The sequence below is a fragment of the Acinonyx jubatus genome, chromosome A1 (assembly GCF_027475565.1).
Source record: "Acinonyx jubatus isolate Ajub_Pintada_27869175 chromosome A1, VMU_Ajub_asm_v1.0, whole genome shotgun sequence".
In the NCBI taxonomy this organism is placed as follows: Eukaryota; Metazoa; Chordata; class Mammalia; order Carnivora; family Felidae; genus Acinonyx; species Acinonyx jubatus.
The window spans coordinates 21,801,587-21,821,035 of record NC_069380.1 but is presented as its reverse complement, the minus strand read 5'-3'; the positions used below and the strand labels follow the sequence as shown (position 1 = coordinate 21,821,035).

The window sequence follows — 19,449 nt, the reverse complement described above, 5'->3', positions numbered from 1 at the left end:
TGACTTAGGCTCAGGTCATGATCTCACAGTTTGAGTTCGAGCCCCACATTGGGCTCTCTGCTGTCAGCGCAGAGCCCACTTCTGATCCTCGTGTCCCTCTCTGTCTGCCCCTCCCCCACTCACTCACTCTCAAAAATATTTTAAAAAAACAATGAAAAAAAATTTTTATGATACATTCGAGTGAAGTTTCAGTATGCAACACATTCAAGGAATTTTCGTGATTTGTAATGATTATGCACAATGGAAAAGCAGTGAAATATTATCTGTTTTTACCAGAGGGACCATCAAGCTTGTGTTTCCTTTGTGGTGGTAGAAATAACTCAAAAGACTAGCAAGTATACATGTCTACCCATATGTCATTTTTTATTTTAATTTACCACATAGAGTTACAGCTTTCATTTCCATAAGGATGACTGTAACCCAGCAAGTTACTGTTCCTGCAAACCTCGCCTGACTTCCATTGTCTGCCAGATCTTTTCAGTTTGGTCCGCTTTATTTCTGTGCCAACACTTTTCTTTATAAACATGAATTCTATCTTTAGTGACACTAAGGTACATGAGTATTTCTCATTTTCCTGAATGTTATTTCTAAACCCATATAGCTTTTCGGGGAGGAGAAAGATATAAGGGGAATCCATGCAGGCTTTGTTGAGTATAGCTTTGTTGAGTATAGCACAAAGCAATTTGTTAGGGAAAGCACATGTCTTTCAGAAGGACATGAGCCAGGACTTCTCTGGAATAACTCTTCCCCCAACTCCCTCCCAGCCAAGTTGTGTTTCTGCAAGTTTCAGTTTTCAGAAATTGGAGTCCAGGCCAAGTTGAACCAGGAGAAGCTGTGGTCCATCCCAGTGCTGACACCCACACCTAAAGGTGCTCAGCCTGGGATGTCTCCCCAGGGCATGAGGTGGAGTAAGGAGGCTGTTTGCCTGTAGAGAACACAGCTCTTCCTAATGAGTGGAGCTGGGGGTGGGGTCTGAGCAGCATGAAGTACCTTGTAGAGTCCGATGTGCCCATTTCCAGAGTTTCAAAAAAAGAAAGCAAGAGTTATGCTAGAAGATGCAAAGGTACTATGGGTGCCTGATGTCATTAAATCTCAAGAATGTTAAGCCCATGAGCAGTGAGGCTCCTGTGTAGCATACCACAACCTCTGGCCAACTTGGTTTCATCCGTGATGGTAACCAGTGGTAGTTCTCCTGGCTCGTTATCTGAACACTCCATGACTCATCATCCCACTGACCAATATTTCTGAGCACTTACTGTGTGCCTGGCACTCTGTTGAGCAAACCCAGGGACACACCCTGCCCTCGTGGAACTGATAGTCCGGCTGGGAGTCAGATGTAAATATCCATGAAGATAAATGAAAGAGAGGTACGTCGAGAAGAACTAGCGGTCTGACAAAAATAAGCACACGTGACTCCAGTTCTCCACCCAGATGTCTGGTATTACGCTTCTCAGGGAACTATCAGCTGACCTCAGTGGATCCAGAAGGTTGTATTGGTTTAGGCTCTTGAAAAATACTCCATGCCAAGGAAATATTTCAGAAAGCATCCAGAAGAACAGAAGAAAAGTAATGTTAAAAATGCAAATAACTATACTTTCAGATACAAGTGTTTCTGTTGACAAATTTTGCCATACCTGGTTCATTCTGACACTGAAGTAGCCTTATTAAAGGACACTGTTTTGGCTGAAATTATACACTTTAGTGTCATCTAATGGAGAACCCATATGCTTGTTGGGGTATTAGGTGGAAAGAAGTGTTTTCTTTTATTAAAAAAAGCCAAAGTTGGGGTCCCTGGGTGGCTCAGTTGGTTAAGGTCCCACTCTTGATTTTGGCTCAGGTCAAGATCTCCCAGTTCATCAGATCGAGCACCACATCGGGCCTGGAGTCTGCTTAAGATTCTCTCTTCCTCCTCCTCTGCCCCTCCCCTGCTCACTCGCTTTCTTTCTAAAGAAAAAATAATAATAATTAAACATGCTGAGGAAAGACACCATTCAAACTACTATAATCATGCCCAAACAATTCCCTAATTAATGGATATATATTATAGGATGAATACAGGGTAGGGAGGCTCCACCTTTCTCGGCTAAGGCTGCTACCAACGTGACAGACAAACTTCAGTTCTTCCTGCCTATTTGATCTGTGGGAATTGTCCAGAATCAGATGCCATCATGGGCCCCTGCACAGACTATTCGTTCTGGGAACGTCTCCAACAAAGTCGTTGTAAGTGGCCCAGTAGTGGTTTGGGTGGACCAGGAGGGTGACACAGAATGCATGGTGAGACCATTCTCTAAAAATGCCTCAATGGGGCTCCTGGGTGGCTCAGTTGGTTAAGAGTCTGACTCTTGGTTTCTGCTCAGGTCATGATCTCGAGGTTTGTGAGTCGAGCCCTGCATCAAGCTCTGTGCTGACAGTGCAGAACCTGCTTGGGATTCTCTCTCTCTCTTTTTCTCTCTCTCCCTCCCTCTCCCTGCCCCTCCCCTGCTCGTGCTGTCTCTCTCTGTCTCTGTCTCTCAAAAATAAATAAACTTAAAAAAAAATTTTTAAAGATAAAATTAAAATGCCTCAGTGACAGAAGCACCATCAACAGCAGAAGCAAATATTTACTGAATTTGATCCAAGCGCCCAAACTGAGGAAATGTGAACACTGGGAAAGAAGGTTCTAGTTCAAACTTCCTAGACTTTGTTTTTTTAAGAAAACAGACATCTCCAAAGAGACTTTTATGTTCTAAGGGACAAACAAAATCGTAGTAAATTAAATGTGTACTGTTTATTTCAGCTGGCACATTAACTATATAGTTAATGTGATGTCTCCAAGCAAGGTGGTTGGCTCTCTTTACATGCTAGAATAATCAATGATTTATGTACCTGACCATCTTTTCATAATCCTTTACACAAGCATGTGTATTTATGACTGTTTTAGAAAACTTTGAGGATAATTTTACTATTGAAAGGGATTATAAATTTTTTGCCATTGTGACTGTGCTTGTTTAAGCATATCTAAAATTCTTCTGAAGTCAAATACTTTTGCAGCTAGAACAGTGAGGCATTGTGGCAAAATAGGCTGGGGGGCTTGCCAGGTTACATTTGCTAAAAATGGGACGTGTTTATTTGGTCCCTCAAGGTTGGAACTCAGAAATCACCTTATCCAGTGATTATCAACAGGGGCACTGATGCCATATTGAGTGTGATCATTTTCCATTGTTTAGGACTATCTTGAGCATTGTCAGGGGAGTTAGTACTCCTGGCCCACCTGCACCAAATGCCACTTGAATCATCTAGAAATTTGGACAACAAACGCCCACAATGGGGTGTGCCATGGGGGACTGCCCTTGGGTGAGAAACACTGATCAATCCAATGACCCATGAATGGGCTGCACAGGTCCCCTTCCACCATCCTCTAAAGATAACAGGTCAGCCCGGCTCTTCTGCCATGCACCCACACCTCCAGTAATGAAGAAATCACCACCTCCTAAAGCCACATTTGAACTCTACTCATTATTAAAATGTTATTTTTTATGACATAACTCCCCCCCCCCCCATTTCCATCATTAGCCTTTGGTCTGTAACACAGACCTCTTTGTTTCTCATCCTCTTCCACATGAATGCCCATCAGTCTTTGAGAGTAGCCATTGTGTTCCTCCTGTCCCATGACAACCTCCCACCCCTCCTGGAAACTTGCTGTGTCATTGTACATGGTTTTGCACTTCATGGCAAAGCACTTTTTGTATTACCTCATTTAATTTTCACACCATGATGTAGGGGTGATCATTTCCTCTTCAAAGGAAATGAAATGGAGTTTCAGACCCAATGACTGACCCAAGGCTGCACTGTTGGTCATTGGTCAAGCAGGAACATGAACCTAGTTCTTATGCAAATTCGGTACCTGTCACACTTCTCCCAGTGTTCACTAAATTTTGTCCAGTCTCTCCCTTTCCAATGCCTTCTTTCTTTCCATCTCCACCTCTGCTTGTCTCCCATCATAGAAGGCATGATGGCCCCAATTTTTTACCCTTTTTGTATTTGCATCCTTTACCATATTGCTTTGCATTTCTTCCTAGCAACAGGTGGAATATATTTCTCAGCTCTTGATTTTGGGTTCAATAGAATGAAGTGAAAATGTCATTATACCAGTTCTGAATTTAGGCCTCAAGAAGCCTTGTATGTTCCCACTTGTTCTTTTGCATTTCTGCCTTCATTAGACACAAGGAGCAGAGCCGCCTCAGCTGTCCTATTTAGATTAGCTGACCCCCAGCCAACCCAGAGGCTTGCAAGAAAAAAACAATTGGTTTTATTTAACTTATTGAGTTTGGAATTATTTGTTATGCAGCGGTTGCTAACTGATACATTTCTTCAACCTTCAGAAAACAAAGACTTCCCTTTACCCACTGTTTTTCTTTCCCTCATTACTTGAAAGCCTGTACTAGCTTTCTTAACATCTTCATCTTTTGTTTCACAAACCACTACTACCTTCTGCTCCACTCTCCCTGTGAGAAGGGGCCCCCAACTTCTAATGGCCAAACACTACGTGGTCCTGACAGCCTTTAGCGCCTTGAACCATCCTGCCCTTCTGTAACTCCTTCTTTGGTTTTCATGACACTTCCTGTGTTTCTCATCTCTCTTTTCTCCTGTCAGGAGTCTCCTCTCTGCCCTTGTTGCCTCTTGCTTTCCTTCTCTCTCCCCAGGGACCCTAGCCTCTCTCATGACTTCAAGGACCACAAAAGTATCGACAGCTGTTTGTAACCCCATGTCTCTTCAACATTCCAGCTGTGTGTGCATGTCTGTTTCACAGCTCCTGCAGGGGGTACTGATGGTTTCACACAGGAAATGATTGCAGGTGGCGTGGAGGAGGAGTGGCATAGGAAGAGATCAGTGGTCAGGACTCCAGACCAGAAGGTAGGGCAAGAATCCAGGCAAGAGGTGATGTGGCCAGGCTCAGATGTCAGAGTCACCAGAAACCCTTGATTGAGCACCTGTGCTTCCTCCTGCAAAGCTGCAGTTTTGTTTTTGGACTCAGGTACAGGACTTCACATTTATCCTTCTTAAATCTATTCATGGTTAGCTTTGGCCCAGTACTGCAACCTGTCACACTCCTTGCTAATTCTATTATACCCACTTAATTAGGCATCCCTCCTGGACCGATGTCAATCAGTCATTTGGTCAATGTGTTACTTGTATCCTACTCAAGGCACAGATAACACTGAAAAGAAAGGTTCTGGCGGGAAGAATACAGCAATACCTGTTATTTGTTTTAGCTACCAAATGGCTGCATGACCCAGAAATTGATGCAGGTGTGGCTGGTAAGTGAAACTAGAATTTGAGTATTATCGGATGCTTGGGGATTTGGAATTGGGGGGTGGAGCAGAGGAGCATGGAGGGGACATAGAAGGACAGTATGACTCACTGGAACTGTATATGGTTGTAGCATCAGCCAGCAAGGAGTAGGAGGTTGGCAGGGGAGAATGACACCAAGAAGGGCTTTTGGAACACTTCTGTGGTGCAATAGGGAGCCATAGAAGGTTGTAACAGGACAGAATCATATTTGTACCCTTAAACAATCACTCCAGCATCAGTGTGGAGAATTCATCCGTGTGGAGTGATGGCTGGTGGTTGGATCAAAATGAGAAACGATGAGGATATGAGCAAAGGTGACATTTGTAGGGAATGAGAAGAGGGGAGAGAGAATGTGACTGAATTGAGCAGAAAGAGGGCAGAGCTGCAGGGAGTTAGCAGGATCAGCCTAGAGGTGGTGCCACAGGAAGTAATAGGGGAAAGACACAAGTGAAATTATGATTCATAAAGAATGAATCGGTCTTTCATTCAAAAATACTGATTGAAAAAATGTACATATCAAGTCAGCACTTTCTACGTTCCAGTCACTGAGCTAGACTCCAAGGGTGTGTCTGTGAAGAAGACAGACATTGCCTGGCTCCAGGAGGTCTGCGACCTGGTGTGGGAGGCTCCTGGTGTGCTTGGGGAAGACCCAGGCAGATATTTAAGCTGGGGGTTTGAAGGATGGGGTCAAGAGGCAGCCAGACAGAGTATGTGCTGGAGAATAGCTCCAGGCGAAAGTGACAGCCTAGAAGGGGAAAGCCCAGGGCAGGAACTGACAAGAAGGGGGTTTGCTAGGACCTCCCGGGAGCCAGACCAGGCACCCGGTGCTTGGAGGACAGTGGCAAGGGCTTGGGTGTGCTTCTGAGTGTCCAGGGAAGCCATCGGAGGTTATGGGGCAGGGGAGGGCCGGGGCCAGTCTGAACTATGGGAAGTTCCCCTGGGAAGTGCGCGGAGAGCTGCCCCCCCCCCCCGCAGGAAAGTCTCCCCCCCCCCCCCCCCCACACACACACACCGCAGCAGCAGCAGCAGCTGCGGTCAGGGGCAGGGCCATGGCGTGGCCTCAGAGAAGCGTTCAGGCCGGGCAAGTGATTGGGGAGTAGAAATATGAAGGGATGGACTGGGGGTGAGAGGACGGAGAGGAGTCACTCAGGACCTGGTAGGCTGCTGGTGTGAGCAAGTGGGGCGTCGAGGGGGCGCTCGGGAAGTCACCGGCTCTGCCTCGGGGTCCTAGTGCCCATCCAGAAGAAGGAAAGCTTAGCCGCTTGGAGATCAGACAAGGGGTCTGGATCCGCAGTGATGGGGGTCACGGGCATGCACATGGGGGTGTAGAGGTAGAGGAGGGTATATGGGGCCATTCAGGAGAGGAGTGGTCAGAGAGGAGGTGTGGAGGGACAGTGGTCACAGTCTCCCCTGTCCTGGAGCGTGGAGGGAGAGAAGGGCTGACAGTGGAGAGGTTCTGGCCACCGGTCAGGCACTGTGCGTGAATGAATTCCACCTCCAGCAGCCTCGGCGCATCCTGGATGGCCCTTCTGTGGTGAATTGACTCTCACAGACTCCTCTCCTTGGCACTGTTGGGGGCTGCAGAGAGGAGCTCTGAGGAGAGGGCAGCATCCAGCCTGGGGAGGAGCTGCAGGGACACTGGGGCATCGTCTCCAGCGAGGTGGCCCATCAGCTCCTCACTGGCTTCCCGCAGGCAGCTCACACCAGATCCCAGCTCCTCTCCATGAGGCCAGGGCCAGATCCTGAGCCTTTCCCGACAGCGACGTTGGGTGAAGTCCTGCATGCCCTCCTTGCCCTGGCCCTCTCCTCCAGGCGCTGGTTTCCTGGTGGCTCAGGCTGTGTGCCACTCGAGGACACAGACGGGCACAGCCAACTGCCAACTGAAAACCGCCAGTCTGCTTGGAAATGTCCCCTGTCAAGGTGAAGGGCAGCCTGGTGCTGCCAGAGGCCACCAGGTGGCTGCGGGCACGCCCTCCTCCTTCCTCCCACACCGCAGGCAGCACAGAGTCTCATTCACACAGATAGGCCAGGTCACGGCCCTGTGAATGCCATGCATCGCCCCCAGAAAACGGCAGAGGCTTCTTCCCCCACGGCAGGAACAGCAGTCTGCAGTTAGGGCCTCGCCTCTGTTCCTTCCTGAAGCTGGCGTCTGGACCAGGGCCTCTCCAGGATGGGGCTGGGGAAAGAGCCAGGCCTAGCTGGGAGGTCAACCACCTTTTGTCCCGATGGCACTTTTTCAAAGGTTATGTCAGCCTGGTCTTTAATGGAAATACCAAGCCTCTTAGTGAGCAGCTCTGGCCCACAGAGCATACTTACTGCATGAGACACAGACTCGGATCGATGTCACCATGACTGGGTCTGGTGGACACCTAGAAAGAACTTGGGGCCGTCAGGGAGGAAGGAGTACAGACCCAGCAGCCCTCAACCCTCACTGAACAAACGGAGGAGGCTGAAGGGGAGGAACATGGTGGTTTCCCCCTGAGCCTCCACAGCTACAGGTAACATAAGAATACACCTGAAAATGGGGTGAAGGACTGGGTGTGTTCTGAGGCCCCAACTACAGCAAGGAACGGGTGGCTTCCTCCGCACGTGGACTTCCGTAACCCCCCCAAATCAGTGCGATTGGCCCCTACTTTTCTTGAGCTCCAGATTCATTTGTCCACCTGCTGCCCAGAGTCTCCATGTGGAGATACCATACCAAACTATCCAGAGCTGCCCTCACCGTCTCTCTCACACGATTCTGTCCCTCGGGTGGGCACATGGCCACAGCCACAGGCCTGTGAGGTGCCTTCGTCCTCGCCCTTATCTTCCAGAAATGGCACGGAACTAGGTGTGGTCGATGTTAAGTCCTGAATGTCTCACAAGTCCTGTAGCTTCTGCCTCTGGGCTGTGGGTTTGAATCCCACTCAGCCATGTGCTCCCTGTACCATCTTGGGCAAGTGACCCTCGCTCTGCCTCTGTTTCCGCATCTGTAAAATCAGGGTAATCAGCACATGCCTCCTACGGTGGTTTTGAGGACTGAGTTTTGTACCTCCTGAAGTGTCTAGAGCAGCAGGCACTAAGTCAGCAATAGCTGCCTTGATGATGGTATGAAACCCTTAGGACAGCATTCAAGACTCCCCTCCCGGCCCCTTCCACACATCCACGCCTGACACACAGGGCACACACTTCGTCATTCTCTGACCGTGCCATGCTCCAGGGCCTGTGGCTCCTTGTGCCTGGATTGCACACAGCAAACCTTTTCCCCGGCTGGCAGTGAGCCCCTGAGGGCCACTGAGGGAGAAGACAGGGAAGCACCTCCTGAGCTGGCTCGTGACTCACAGGTCACCCACGTTAGCGCCTTCACTTGCAAAACCTCGCTGTGAGGCAGGTCTTCTTATTGCCTTGCGTTTTGGGCAGGAAACTGCAGCTCAGTGATTCTTCAGCTCCAAGAGCTGGCCGTGGAGGTGGAATCAAGTCCAGGTGTGTGGCCTTCCGCACCGTCCGTGTGGCCTTTCACTGACTGTGCAAACCTCTCATGTCGTTTAAGGGGAAAAACTAGAGGTCTTTGAGAGAGAGAGAGGACACGAAGAGGATGTGGAAACAATTCCCTCAGTGGTGGGTTTGCAATGTGTCCATTTAGCTAAGCCGAAACGCGTTTCCAGGACTAATGAATTTGGGTCTCAAGTTGTCAGAGCTGCGAGGAGAAGCCAAGTGGCAGCCACATGTACCCTGGCAAGGTTTCTCTGAATCTGGGATCAGCCTGGGGAGCTCCCCAGTGAACTGCGCTGTCCCGCGGCCAGCCCCCATTCTGGAAGATGGAGGGCTCGGAGTGACTCCACGGACTCCAGTGCTTCCTCATGGGTTCCCACTTTCAGTCAGCCTTGACCTGCCCTGCTGACTCAGGGACAGTATACGAGGCCTAACCCCTCTGGCAATCCTGCTGTGTCCCTCTGTGGTTGGTCCAGAATTAGTTCAATGGACATTGGGTTACATGGGTAAACAAGTGGTTGAATAAATCAATGTTTTGGTTGCTTTGCAATTCAAATTGCAGGAGAAGTAAAACTAAGGGAAGTCATGTTTTCCAACCTCTCCTAAAGGACAGATTAACGTATTTAACATGTTCTCCCCAAAGTCCCCCGTGGTCACGGCTCTTTAAAGTAACATAGATGGCTCACGGTGTAGTGATTAAATCACAATCCGTATGAGTTGATGGTAAAGGGGTTGTGAATTTTTATGTGGTTTTGTGACTTTATTTTAGGGTGTTGGTTCTCATACACCCTCCTCCACGGGAGGGGCTAGGTGATCCCCACAGGAATCAGATGTGCGTCCATCAGACTTCTGCCTCGTGGCAGCCCTGTGGCTCTGGGCCACAGAGGAATCTGAGATGGAAGAATGGCCGGCTGGGCAGCAACCACTCCTATCAGGAAATCTAAGCCAACGTTATGTCCAACTGAAAAAGCAAGCCAAGAGAACAAAAGCAGGTGCAGAATTACAGTCTGAAATTAATACCTGCATGCAGTCAAAGGGTTGTTCAAAATTCTAGATTGAATTCCCTATCCTGTAGGTCTCATTTGACCTTCCAAACATCAGACGACCAAGCGGAACAAATTTGCCCCCCTTGAATGAATCTAGCTTTTGAAGTCTTTCCACTGAGTTATCCTGCATCTCTGGAATCCAGGATTCCCTCTTTTTCCTTGGGGCCGTGAAGTGAAGTATCTGTCCCCACCCTGGGAAAGCCAGAGAGCAGGTCTGCCTTGTGATGCATCCTCCTTTCCAAAGAGACGGCCTTTGGGAGCAGACCTAGCCTTAAATCCCGGCTCAGTTGCTGGCTGTTTGACATGGAGTACGTTCCTTACCCTTTCAGTCACTGCGTTCTCCTCCACGAGGTGACGTATCTGTAGAGGCCTAGTGCAAGCCAGGCTTAGCATGTTGTTTTACTATGCTTTCGTTATGGTAGCAACATAAAAGCACTTTCCAGATTTCAAAAATAAAATGATAGCCTTGTTCACATCCATCTTCAGTCTTCTTAGGAAGACCAAATCTAGCTTCATCTGTTTCAGACCTTTGTCCACCAACAGGCCCTGACTACAGCATCCAAAACCTTCCTGGAAGAACAAAATGTTGGCGATTTCATGCCAAACGTACAGTACTGTTTTGGGTAAAATGGGGAAAAAAAGATATAAAATCTTAGTTTTGGCTCATATAAGTAGACTAGAAAGATCTGTAAGTCTATTTGGAAACATCTGTCTTTTCATATTAAAAAAAAGTGTGACTCTCCTATTTCATTTTCTGTTACATTATTATGATCTCTTCCAGGTCTTGTGTAATTTCCAGACTGCACTGTGGCTCCAAGCAGCTTTGTATCACACAGACCAGTTGGCTGGTGACCGAGGCTCTGAGAGGCTCACCTGCTCCTCCCTCTCCCTGGCAGATATGCCCCCCCAGAGCCGCCAAGGAAGAGAACCCAGGGAGGCTGGCGACTGAGAAAGCTTGCACCAGGGCTGTGTGCACTCGTCCTTTTCTCCAGGGGTAATCCTAACATTTGGGCAGATGCCTGGCTTTAGCCAAGAGCCTCGTCCAAGAACATCATGATCTCAATCCTTGCTGGCTCACTCTGCCTTTGGCCCCCCAGGAGCCTCCCAGGCGGCAGCAGGGAAGGGCACAGAGTATTTCCTGACACCCTGGCCCTCTCCTGGTTCCCAGCTTTGAGGATGAAAGAGGGAGGAGGAACAGAGTTTGGCCTCAGGCCACCAGGGGCTGGTACCCCAGGGCTAGCTCGTGCTGTCTGGGAGAGTTAAACTGCTCAGAGCCTCAGTTTCCTCAAGTATGAAATGGGAGTGGCTCTGGCTGAGATGTGTATTTAGTGCCAGGCAGGCGGTGCTCTGTCAGTGGCAGCCTCACTTGGACAGTGGGACAGCAACAAGGCCGTGCAGTTAGTCAAGTGCAGGGGAAGATGCTGTGGGGCCTCTGGGCAGATTGAGCGCCACCTAGAGGCCAGCCCGCCCTCCACCTGGGGCTTTCCCTGTTGGGAGTGACAGGAACACAAACCGGGGACATGCAGAGGAAGGAAACTGACCAGAATGTGTGGCACCTTTTTATTTAGTCAGTCTTTATTTAAATGTGTGTTTTGAAATAGCTTATTAAATAGGATCTTCTCCAAGTTCAATTCTCACAATATTTACAGTGAATTTTGTGCAAACATATTTTGACTGTGAGCTTCTTGCTCCCCCCAAGACGTTAATAATTTACAAATTTGTCTCACACAAAACCCCATCTACTTCATTCATGGCCTCTTAGGCTCTAGTTTTCTGTTTGACAGGTACTGATCTAGGGTAAGGATTTGTTGGCCAAGAGCTAATTCACGCCCAGAGGAAATAAAACATTTTATTTATCAAAAAAGAATTACAACAAGGCATTGCTTTCCAAATGGAAACATGTGTCCTAAGATGTCGCAGAACAGTATTAGCAGCCAAATAAATTTCCAATGATTATAGGGCTTCTCTCTCTCTTTTTGAATGTTTACAGTCCTCTCTTTGAATCAAATAAGCAAAATCAGAAAAGTCAAATTCTAGGAGAGCCTGGACTGTCCGGGAATGTTATAAAAATAAGCTGACTTCAGTCAGCTAAAGAACGAAGGTCCTCGAATGCGCCGCCGGGTGGGGGTGGCCGTCCGCGCCGGCACTGGCCAGAGCTGCTGTGAGAGGTCCCACAGGCCCCTCTCCGTTGGCCTCAGGACTCCATGCTGGGCCCAGAACCACATGGACCTGTGCCCCTGCCAAGAAGGGTGGACCCCTGCCAGGTAATCCTTCACATACAAAAGCGACAGAGGGCACGGAGCCCAGAGGAGGATCCCTGGAGAGGCATCCTTCCCTCTCTGGTGGAGAAATGCCCACTGAAGAACACGGCACACGGTGTCCTATAAAGTGTGGGTCCTGATGGAAGGCAACTCCTCACGATTTAGAAAGATACGAAAAATACACATTAATCATTATACCCCTAATGTCTTGCAAATATAGCTTTAAGATTTCATTCCATACACTTGAGGTCTAAAAACAAACCATAACCTTTTTTGTTGTTGGCCCCTGCCCTTTTTTTTTTTTTAAAAAAGAACACAAATTAAGTCCCTTAATCATACGGGTATGCAAGAGAATATTTGAGACCAAAATTTTGTAGGGTTTCTACCTTGTTGCCGAAAGCTTTGATGGGAAATCAGAGTGGCAGCTAATTAGAAAATAATTATAAAGATAAAAAAAGATAACTTTTTGTCATTTAAGAGTTTTTTGCACACATTTACTCATTTGCCCTTCCAATGGTAAGTTCCCTTCTTTATAGAAGCGGGTCTCACCCTCTAGACCCACAGTTTTGTACATGCCAGGCATCCCAGTGCGTGATTCCTACTCTAAAACAACTTTCACCACAAAAAAATTTTCCCATAATGACAATGAGGAACAGTCGAATTATTCCAAACATTCCCTAACCCTCCAGGAGCCTGTGTGAAACAGCAGTGCCCCCGGCCTCACCATCTGTGAGCAGGTCCTACCCACGGGTCCCCAAGTCCCTGTGACTCCTGCTGATGCATCCTCCCTTTGCTAGGCGGGTCCCCCACTAACCGCTAACCAGGCTGGAGGTTGCAGGGGGTGCCCCAGGAAGTCGGGTGCTGAGGAGAGCCACTGCGACAGGGCTCGGACAGTGAGGGAGAGGGGGGCTGTGCTTCCCTAGCAAGTTAGCTACAGTCCGAGCACACAGGCAGGGAACAAGGACGACTGAAAACGTGGACCTTACTTCACCAGCTCTCTCAGCGCCTTGACAAAACTGAGTGTCCAAGTGCAGATAGGCGGGATGGTTTTGCGCCTCTCGCCCCCACGGCCAGTTCTCCTCTGAGAACTTAATTTTGAGGGCTCAGTGATGCCCGTGCTTTGGGCTTCTACTCGGTGGCCTGTGCTGACCCAGGGCTCAGATCTGCAAGCCCATGACCCTGCTGCCTCTTGCCAACAAAGGGTTAAAACTGTGTTTATCAACATCTAATACAATGGCTCTGATTTGACATAAATCATCCCAGACTTGATTCAAATGAATACATTATTCTAGGTTAATCATTTTTCATTCAAATGTTTATATTCCATCTACCCTGAACAATGAATTGAGAAAAAACAGGCACCTCCAAAACCTTCCCAAGAACAATGACTTTTCCAAATGACATTTTCTGTACAAACAAATGACACGGTGACTGTGGCAGGAGGGTGGGTGAGCCCCTCAAGGGGTGGTTTTCTTCAAGTCCCGGATCTGTTTAATCAGGTAGTTCTTCTCATCAGTGAACTGCTCATCGTCCGTCCTTTCCTTTTGGAAGCTGCTCAGAAACTCAATGAGTTTGGGTTGATTTTTTAATAGAATCTCCACGATAGGCTGTGTTTTGTGAGGACTGGCCACGAACACCTGAAACGTAAAGAAACACCTCGGACAAGGAACGCACAGCAGCCACAACGTAGACCCCACTCGGGGTCCTCGTGCTACTTGTGTTAGTAAAATATAGAGGCCCCAGATTATGCTTCCCCACTGAGGGAAGTCAGTAATTCCCCATCCATATGTGTTCTGGGCAGCTAGCCAGGAGCACATTAGAAACATCTACGAACATTTTAAATTTTACTGTTTCGATTCTAAATGTCTTAAATGTTGGGGTGCCTGCGTGGCTCGGTGTGTTAAGCATCCAACTCTTGATTTTGGCTCAGGTCATGATCTCATGGTTCCTGGGATTGAGCCCTGCGTTGGGCTCTGTGCTGACGGACGGGAGCCCGCTTGGGATTCTCTCCCTTCCTGTCTCTGCCCCTCCCCTGCATGCATGCATGCGCGCGCGCGCGCACACACACACACACACACACACACACAGTCACTCTCTCTCTCTCTCTCAAAATAAATATTTTTGTTTTAAAAAGGACCCCCAACTGGTTTACGTTGTTATACAGAATGCCTGACCTTTATACAATACTTATTAGTATGTCAGAAAATCATGTGCTAAAGCCAAATATGTGGCTCCTGTGGTTACCATTTGTTTACAAGGGACTTGCTGTGAAGTTTTAGGTAGAAACTGTCTGGCATTTTGTGGCAACTACGTAAATAACTCATAATAGTCTTTCTAAAAAATAAAAAAGATTACATTGGATAAACTAAGCTTCTCTGTCTCAATCCCACATAAATGTGAAACATAGAAGAATTTGCAATCAGGCATCACTGGATTAACTACACTGAATCTCCACACGGTATACCAAAAAACTGCTAACTTTGCATTCAAGTTTAAAAATTTTTCCTATTTTAATTTTTTATGACTCTTGAACTCTGCTGCCTCTAAAGGTAGCTGCTGCTTAGAGGCAGCTGATGTAACAGTGCACAATCCTTCTGAGACGGCCAGGAACTGAGGGCCCCAGTACGGCTGGAGATGACCCAGCACCATAAAGAATGCACTTCTTTTTTTAAATGTTTATTTTTGAGAGAGACAGAGTGCAAGCAGGGGAGGGGCAGAGGGAGAGACGGGGACAGAGGATCCGAAGGAGGCTCTGTGCTGACAGCAGAACTCACAAACCATGAGATCATGACCCGAGCCAAAGTCAGACGCTTAACTGACTGAGCCACCCAGGCGCCCCAGGAACACACTTCTAAATCAAGGCACGGTGAGCCAAACCTTCTGAATATTATGACCAGTATAGGCAGTTTCTTGGTTCTCTCTCTGCTGAACCCATTTTTTTAACATGCTATTTTCAAACCATCCCCAAACAAGTCAGACAAATGGAACTACCTGTGGCTTCTCTTTTTATAGTGTGGTCTTATTGGCTGTATCCCTGCATTTACACACGTTTCAGAACTGTGATTCATGGAGTTCTCAGGCATGGGTAGAGAAAGGCAAATATCATGACCACAACACAAATATTTTTAACTCAGAAAACTAAGAATACTTTGCTCTCTATTTTAAACCTGAATGCTTTTTTATGAAAGATTAAAAAAAAAAAGCATGCCTTATACACACATTCATTCATTGCGTTCAAATTCTATTTTGCCAAGAGGGATTTGCATTAAACAAGGCATTGGAAGGCTAGTATTCTGCTTTGCTAACCTTACTGTCTGAGAGGCATGCCAGAAGCCCTGAGTGCTTCGTACGTGGATTTGAAACTGGGGCTCCCGTTACAGTTACATGGAAGTAACTCAAAGCTAAATTCCATTCCAGTGAAGTATAAAATAAGGCCTCTTCATTCTAAAGGCTCCCCACTTCAGGTGAATACAAATCTGAGCGATATCATATTTAGAATATTTTGACACAATACCTGTCATTATTGATCAAAGACAGTAACTTTTTTCCTATTTAAGAAAGAAGGACCCGATCCCTGCCTCTGCAAGCTGGCTGATGTCTGTGTGCACCAGTGAGCCCACAGCTGGACCAGACGGGGCCCTACCACCTGTGCGGGGAGAAACAAAACCCTGGGAGGGAAGTGAGCAGGGAGGAAGAGAGCAGGTTGGAAGTTCAGGATGCTTAAAACTCTGCAGATTCTCCTGAAATCATCCCCCTCACTGCCACTGTCCTTATCATCATTCTGATTATGAAAGTGATACGTGTGGAAAACCAGGAAAACAAAGAAAAAGAAAGACACAAAGAAGAAAGGAAAAAAAAAAAAACCTCTTAAATAATTTCTCCACCTAAAAATACCACTGTGAATATCTGGTGTACATCCTTCCAGCATTTCTTTCTGTGCATATAGCTATAAATATATTTTAGACAAAACTGGGCTTGCATTCTATACATGGTGGTTTGTAAAGTGCTTCCTCATTTACTATGTTTTTAATATTTACAGCTTCTTCTTACAATGAAGTGAGCCAATCACCATTTAAGGTACAGTCAAGGCTACAATAAGAGACGTTGTTGTTCTGACAACTGCTTTGGGATTTTGGAATCCAAGTCTTTGGGATTTACGAATTGCACACAACTGTGGAAATTATGTAAGAAGCTATATACTTATTCCAAAACTACATGGAAAAGCAACTTTAAAAAATTTCTTATTTTAATAATATTCACATTTCCTTATAAATATCACTAGTCTTCGTTTTCCTTATATACTATCACAACTGTATTTGTTAAAGTAGGTAATAATATTATAAATACTCAGCGCCAGGATTATCACAATGAGACATGAGTAGTATGTTTGGTGATATTGGTAAAGTTGGTCACAAATACCCTTTATAAACCTTTCTATAAACAAACATAGAGGGGACTATTTTATGAATTTTTAAAGAGAGTCTCTTAAAAAGTAGAAAAGAGAGGTGAGGTCTTAATTACAGCTTTTCACTTTTTCTCTCCACAACTTGGTTAAATAAGCAAAAAGGGCACATTGAGTTCAGATGAAGACATGATAAAGTTGAGCATTCTGCACTATTTAAAATAGTTGATGGGGGCGTATGGATGGCTCAGTCAGTTAAGCGTTGGATTCTTGATTTCAGCTCAAGTCATGAATTCCCAGGATCGAGCCCCATGTCACGCTCTGCACTGACAGTGTGCAGCCTGCTAGAGATTTTCTCTCCCTCTCTCTGTCCCTCCCCAGCTCTCTCTCTCTCTCTCTTTCTCTCTTTTACAATAAATAAAAATTTAAAAAATTTAAAGTAGTTGATGAAACATTAAGTTGAAATAAGCATTTTTTACTGTACTGTTAACATTTTTAGAAAAATTATTAATATTACATCAGCTCATAACTGATTCCTAAATTTACTCAGCTGAATTGTTTCCTCCATCGGTAGACTTAGATTTGGCACGTCAAGACCAGAGTGGTTGGCCTGCTAAAAAGAATAGGTCCTGAAGGAAGTAGGTAATTCATGGTCAGGCTTTCACCAAATTAATCTGCAATTCTGCCTTCTTTTCAGTAAGACCACATGGAAAGGATTTCTCAACTAGGATATTTCTTGTTCTCTGTACTTTTTTTAGGTGAATTGTCAAGCTGGCCGTTGTATTTTGGAAGAAGTGAGGGTGGAGCTTCTTGTTTTCAGGGAAATAGCAATGGCAGCCACTGCTAGGATCTGAGTGACAGAGTAATACACTCAGGAACATTTTCATCACTGGCCATGCCTGAGTTCCAGCTGTTCTAAGAAGTGGGCCAAAAGGTACAGACCACCCCCATCCCCTACCTGGTTTGGTGGGAAGTGGTATCATGGTCCTTTGCTATAAAGGAAATTAACGGGGAAAGGAAAGGGAGCCAACTCATAGCTGATTCCTAAGTTCACACTGGGCACCCCTCTGGGACAGCCAGAATCACGAGACAAAGGTCTGAACCGAGTAACAGACTACTGACTAGACTACTGACATGAATTCAACGCTTGCATTCAGCAAGTGAGGAATCAGATCCGGATGGATTTGCCCAAAGTCACTGGTGGCAATTAAGCCAGAACAAAGACCCAGGTCTCTTGACTTCCATCCAGCACTTCCCCACCATACCATCCTGCTGGTCAACAACAGAAAAAAACATGACATGGCATCTCATTCACTTCTCTGAACTTAGCAGCAAGCTAATGAAAATAATCTAGTAAAGATATTTTAGTAGTAGTATGTTAAACATTTTCTGCCCCTTATGGAAGGTGTTTTTGGGGAAAAACTATTAACACAGAACTGTGAAAAAAAACACTCTCAGACTCAGCTGTTGCTTTTTCTAAATAACAAAATATTATACTTGGCAAGTGAACAATTCAGTTCTTACTTCAGTGGAGGAAACACAGGGTACCGGGTAGGCACATAGAAGTAAAGAAGTGGTCAGCTATTTTTAAATGCACCCACTCTGTCCAATGATTAGATGATCCAAATTCTGAGGACAGAAGTAGGTTATTTCTCTTTGGCCACCCACTGAATATTTCCATAATCCTGCATTTTTGAACAAAATTTTATGTGGCTTGTTCTCATCTAAGATGGTGTTAAAATTCCACAGGAGCTGGATGACAGGATACATGGCCTCCTACAATTTCTTCAGTCAGGAGGGTCTTGAGAGGGTCTATCATTTATACTGTGTAGGCAGCTTCCAGTGCTACAGCAGTCTATTTGTGCCTCTTCTGATTTGCATTTACTTTTTTATGAAATAATTCTGACATAGAAAAAGAGTACAATAATAACACATCAGATGTCACGTTCCCATGAGCTGCTCTATCAAAATCTAAGATTTTCGGCTTTATGGAATAAAGAATTGGGGAGGAAGATGGCAGCGTAGGAGGAGGCTGGGCTCACCGCGCGTCCTGCTGATCACTTAGATTCCACCTACACCTGCCTAAATAACCCAGAAAACCGCCAGAAGACTAGCAGAATGGAGTCTCTGGAGCCAAGCGCAGACGAGAGGCCCACGGAAGAGGGTAGGAAGGGCGGCGAGGCGGTGCGCGCTCCACGGACTGGCGGGAGGGAGCCGGGGCGGAGGGGCGGCCCGCCAGCCAAGCAGAGACCCTGAGTCTGGCTTGCAAAAGCGGAGGGGCCGGACAGAGTGTGTTCCGACAGCAAGCGGGACTTGACATCTGGAAGGTTATAGGCTAACAGCTCTACTTGGAGAATGGGAGGGCTGGAGGACAACGGGAGGGAGAGTTGTTGAGCCCCGGAGGACAGAGCGCAGCTTGGCGGGGAACAAAGGCGCTCGCCAGCGCCATCTCCCTCGCCCATCCCCCAGCCAAAATCCCACAGGGAACTGGTTCCTGTCACTGAACTTGCTTGCACCGCACAAACACCCAACGACCCCAACGCTGTGCTTCTGCGGACCCATCCCTCCGGCAGGTCTGACTCCCGCCCGCTGCCGCAGGGCCCCTCCTGAAGTGGCTCACCAAAGGATAAGCAAGCTGAGCCTGCCCCTCCCGCCCCTGTGCACCTTGCCGATCCACCCCAGCTAATACGCCAGATCCCCAGCACCACAAGCCTGGCAGTGTGCAAGTAGCCCAGACGGGCCACGCCACCCCACAGTGAATCCCGCCCCTAGGAGAGGGGAAGAGAAGGCACACACCAGTCTGACTGCGGCCCCAGCGGTGGGCTGGGGGCAGACATCAGGTCGGACTGCGGCCCCGCCCACCAACACGAGTTATTCAAGACGGCACAGGGGAAGTGCCCTGCAGTTCTGCACCATTCCAGGCACTATCCAAAATGAC

The 19,449-nt window shown here is 47.0% G+C and overlaps 1 protein-coding gene and 1 long non-coding RNA gene across 10 annotated transcripts in view; one reads left to right on the top strand and one right to left on the bottom strand.

Moving 5' to 3' along the window:
• The first annotated feature begins 773 nt into the window (after window positions 1–773).
• Window positions 774–11,545, top strand: LOC113600982 (uncharacterized). Of its 2 annotated transcripts, XR_008295420.1 has the most exons (3): window positions 774–5,297; window positions 9,572–9,794; window positions 10,630–11,545. It is a non-coding gene; the product is annotated as an uncharacterized LOC113600982 (long non-coding RNA). The 2 variants fall into 2 exon arrangements; XR_008295419.1 differs by lacking the exon at window positions 10,630–11,545 and having other exon boundaries at window positions 9,572–10,593.
• A 1,861-nt stretch (window positions 11,546–13,406) lies between these two features.
• The window catches only part of CAB39L (calcium binding protein 39 like), a 127,627-nt gene continuing 121,584 nt past the window's right edge, over window positions 13,407–19,449 (bottom strand). For all 8 annotated transcript variants that reach the window (XM_027064801.2, XM_027064799.2, XM_027064802.2 and 5 more), the window contains one exon: window positions 13,407–13,746. In XM_027064801.2, coding sequence (XP_026920602.1) covers window positions 13,567–13,746 — 180 coding nt within the window. In that variant the 3' untranslated portion in view covers window positions 13,407–13,566. The remainder of the gene's footprint in view (window positions 13,747–19,449) is intronic.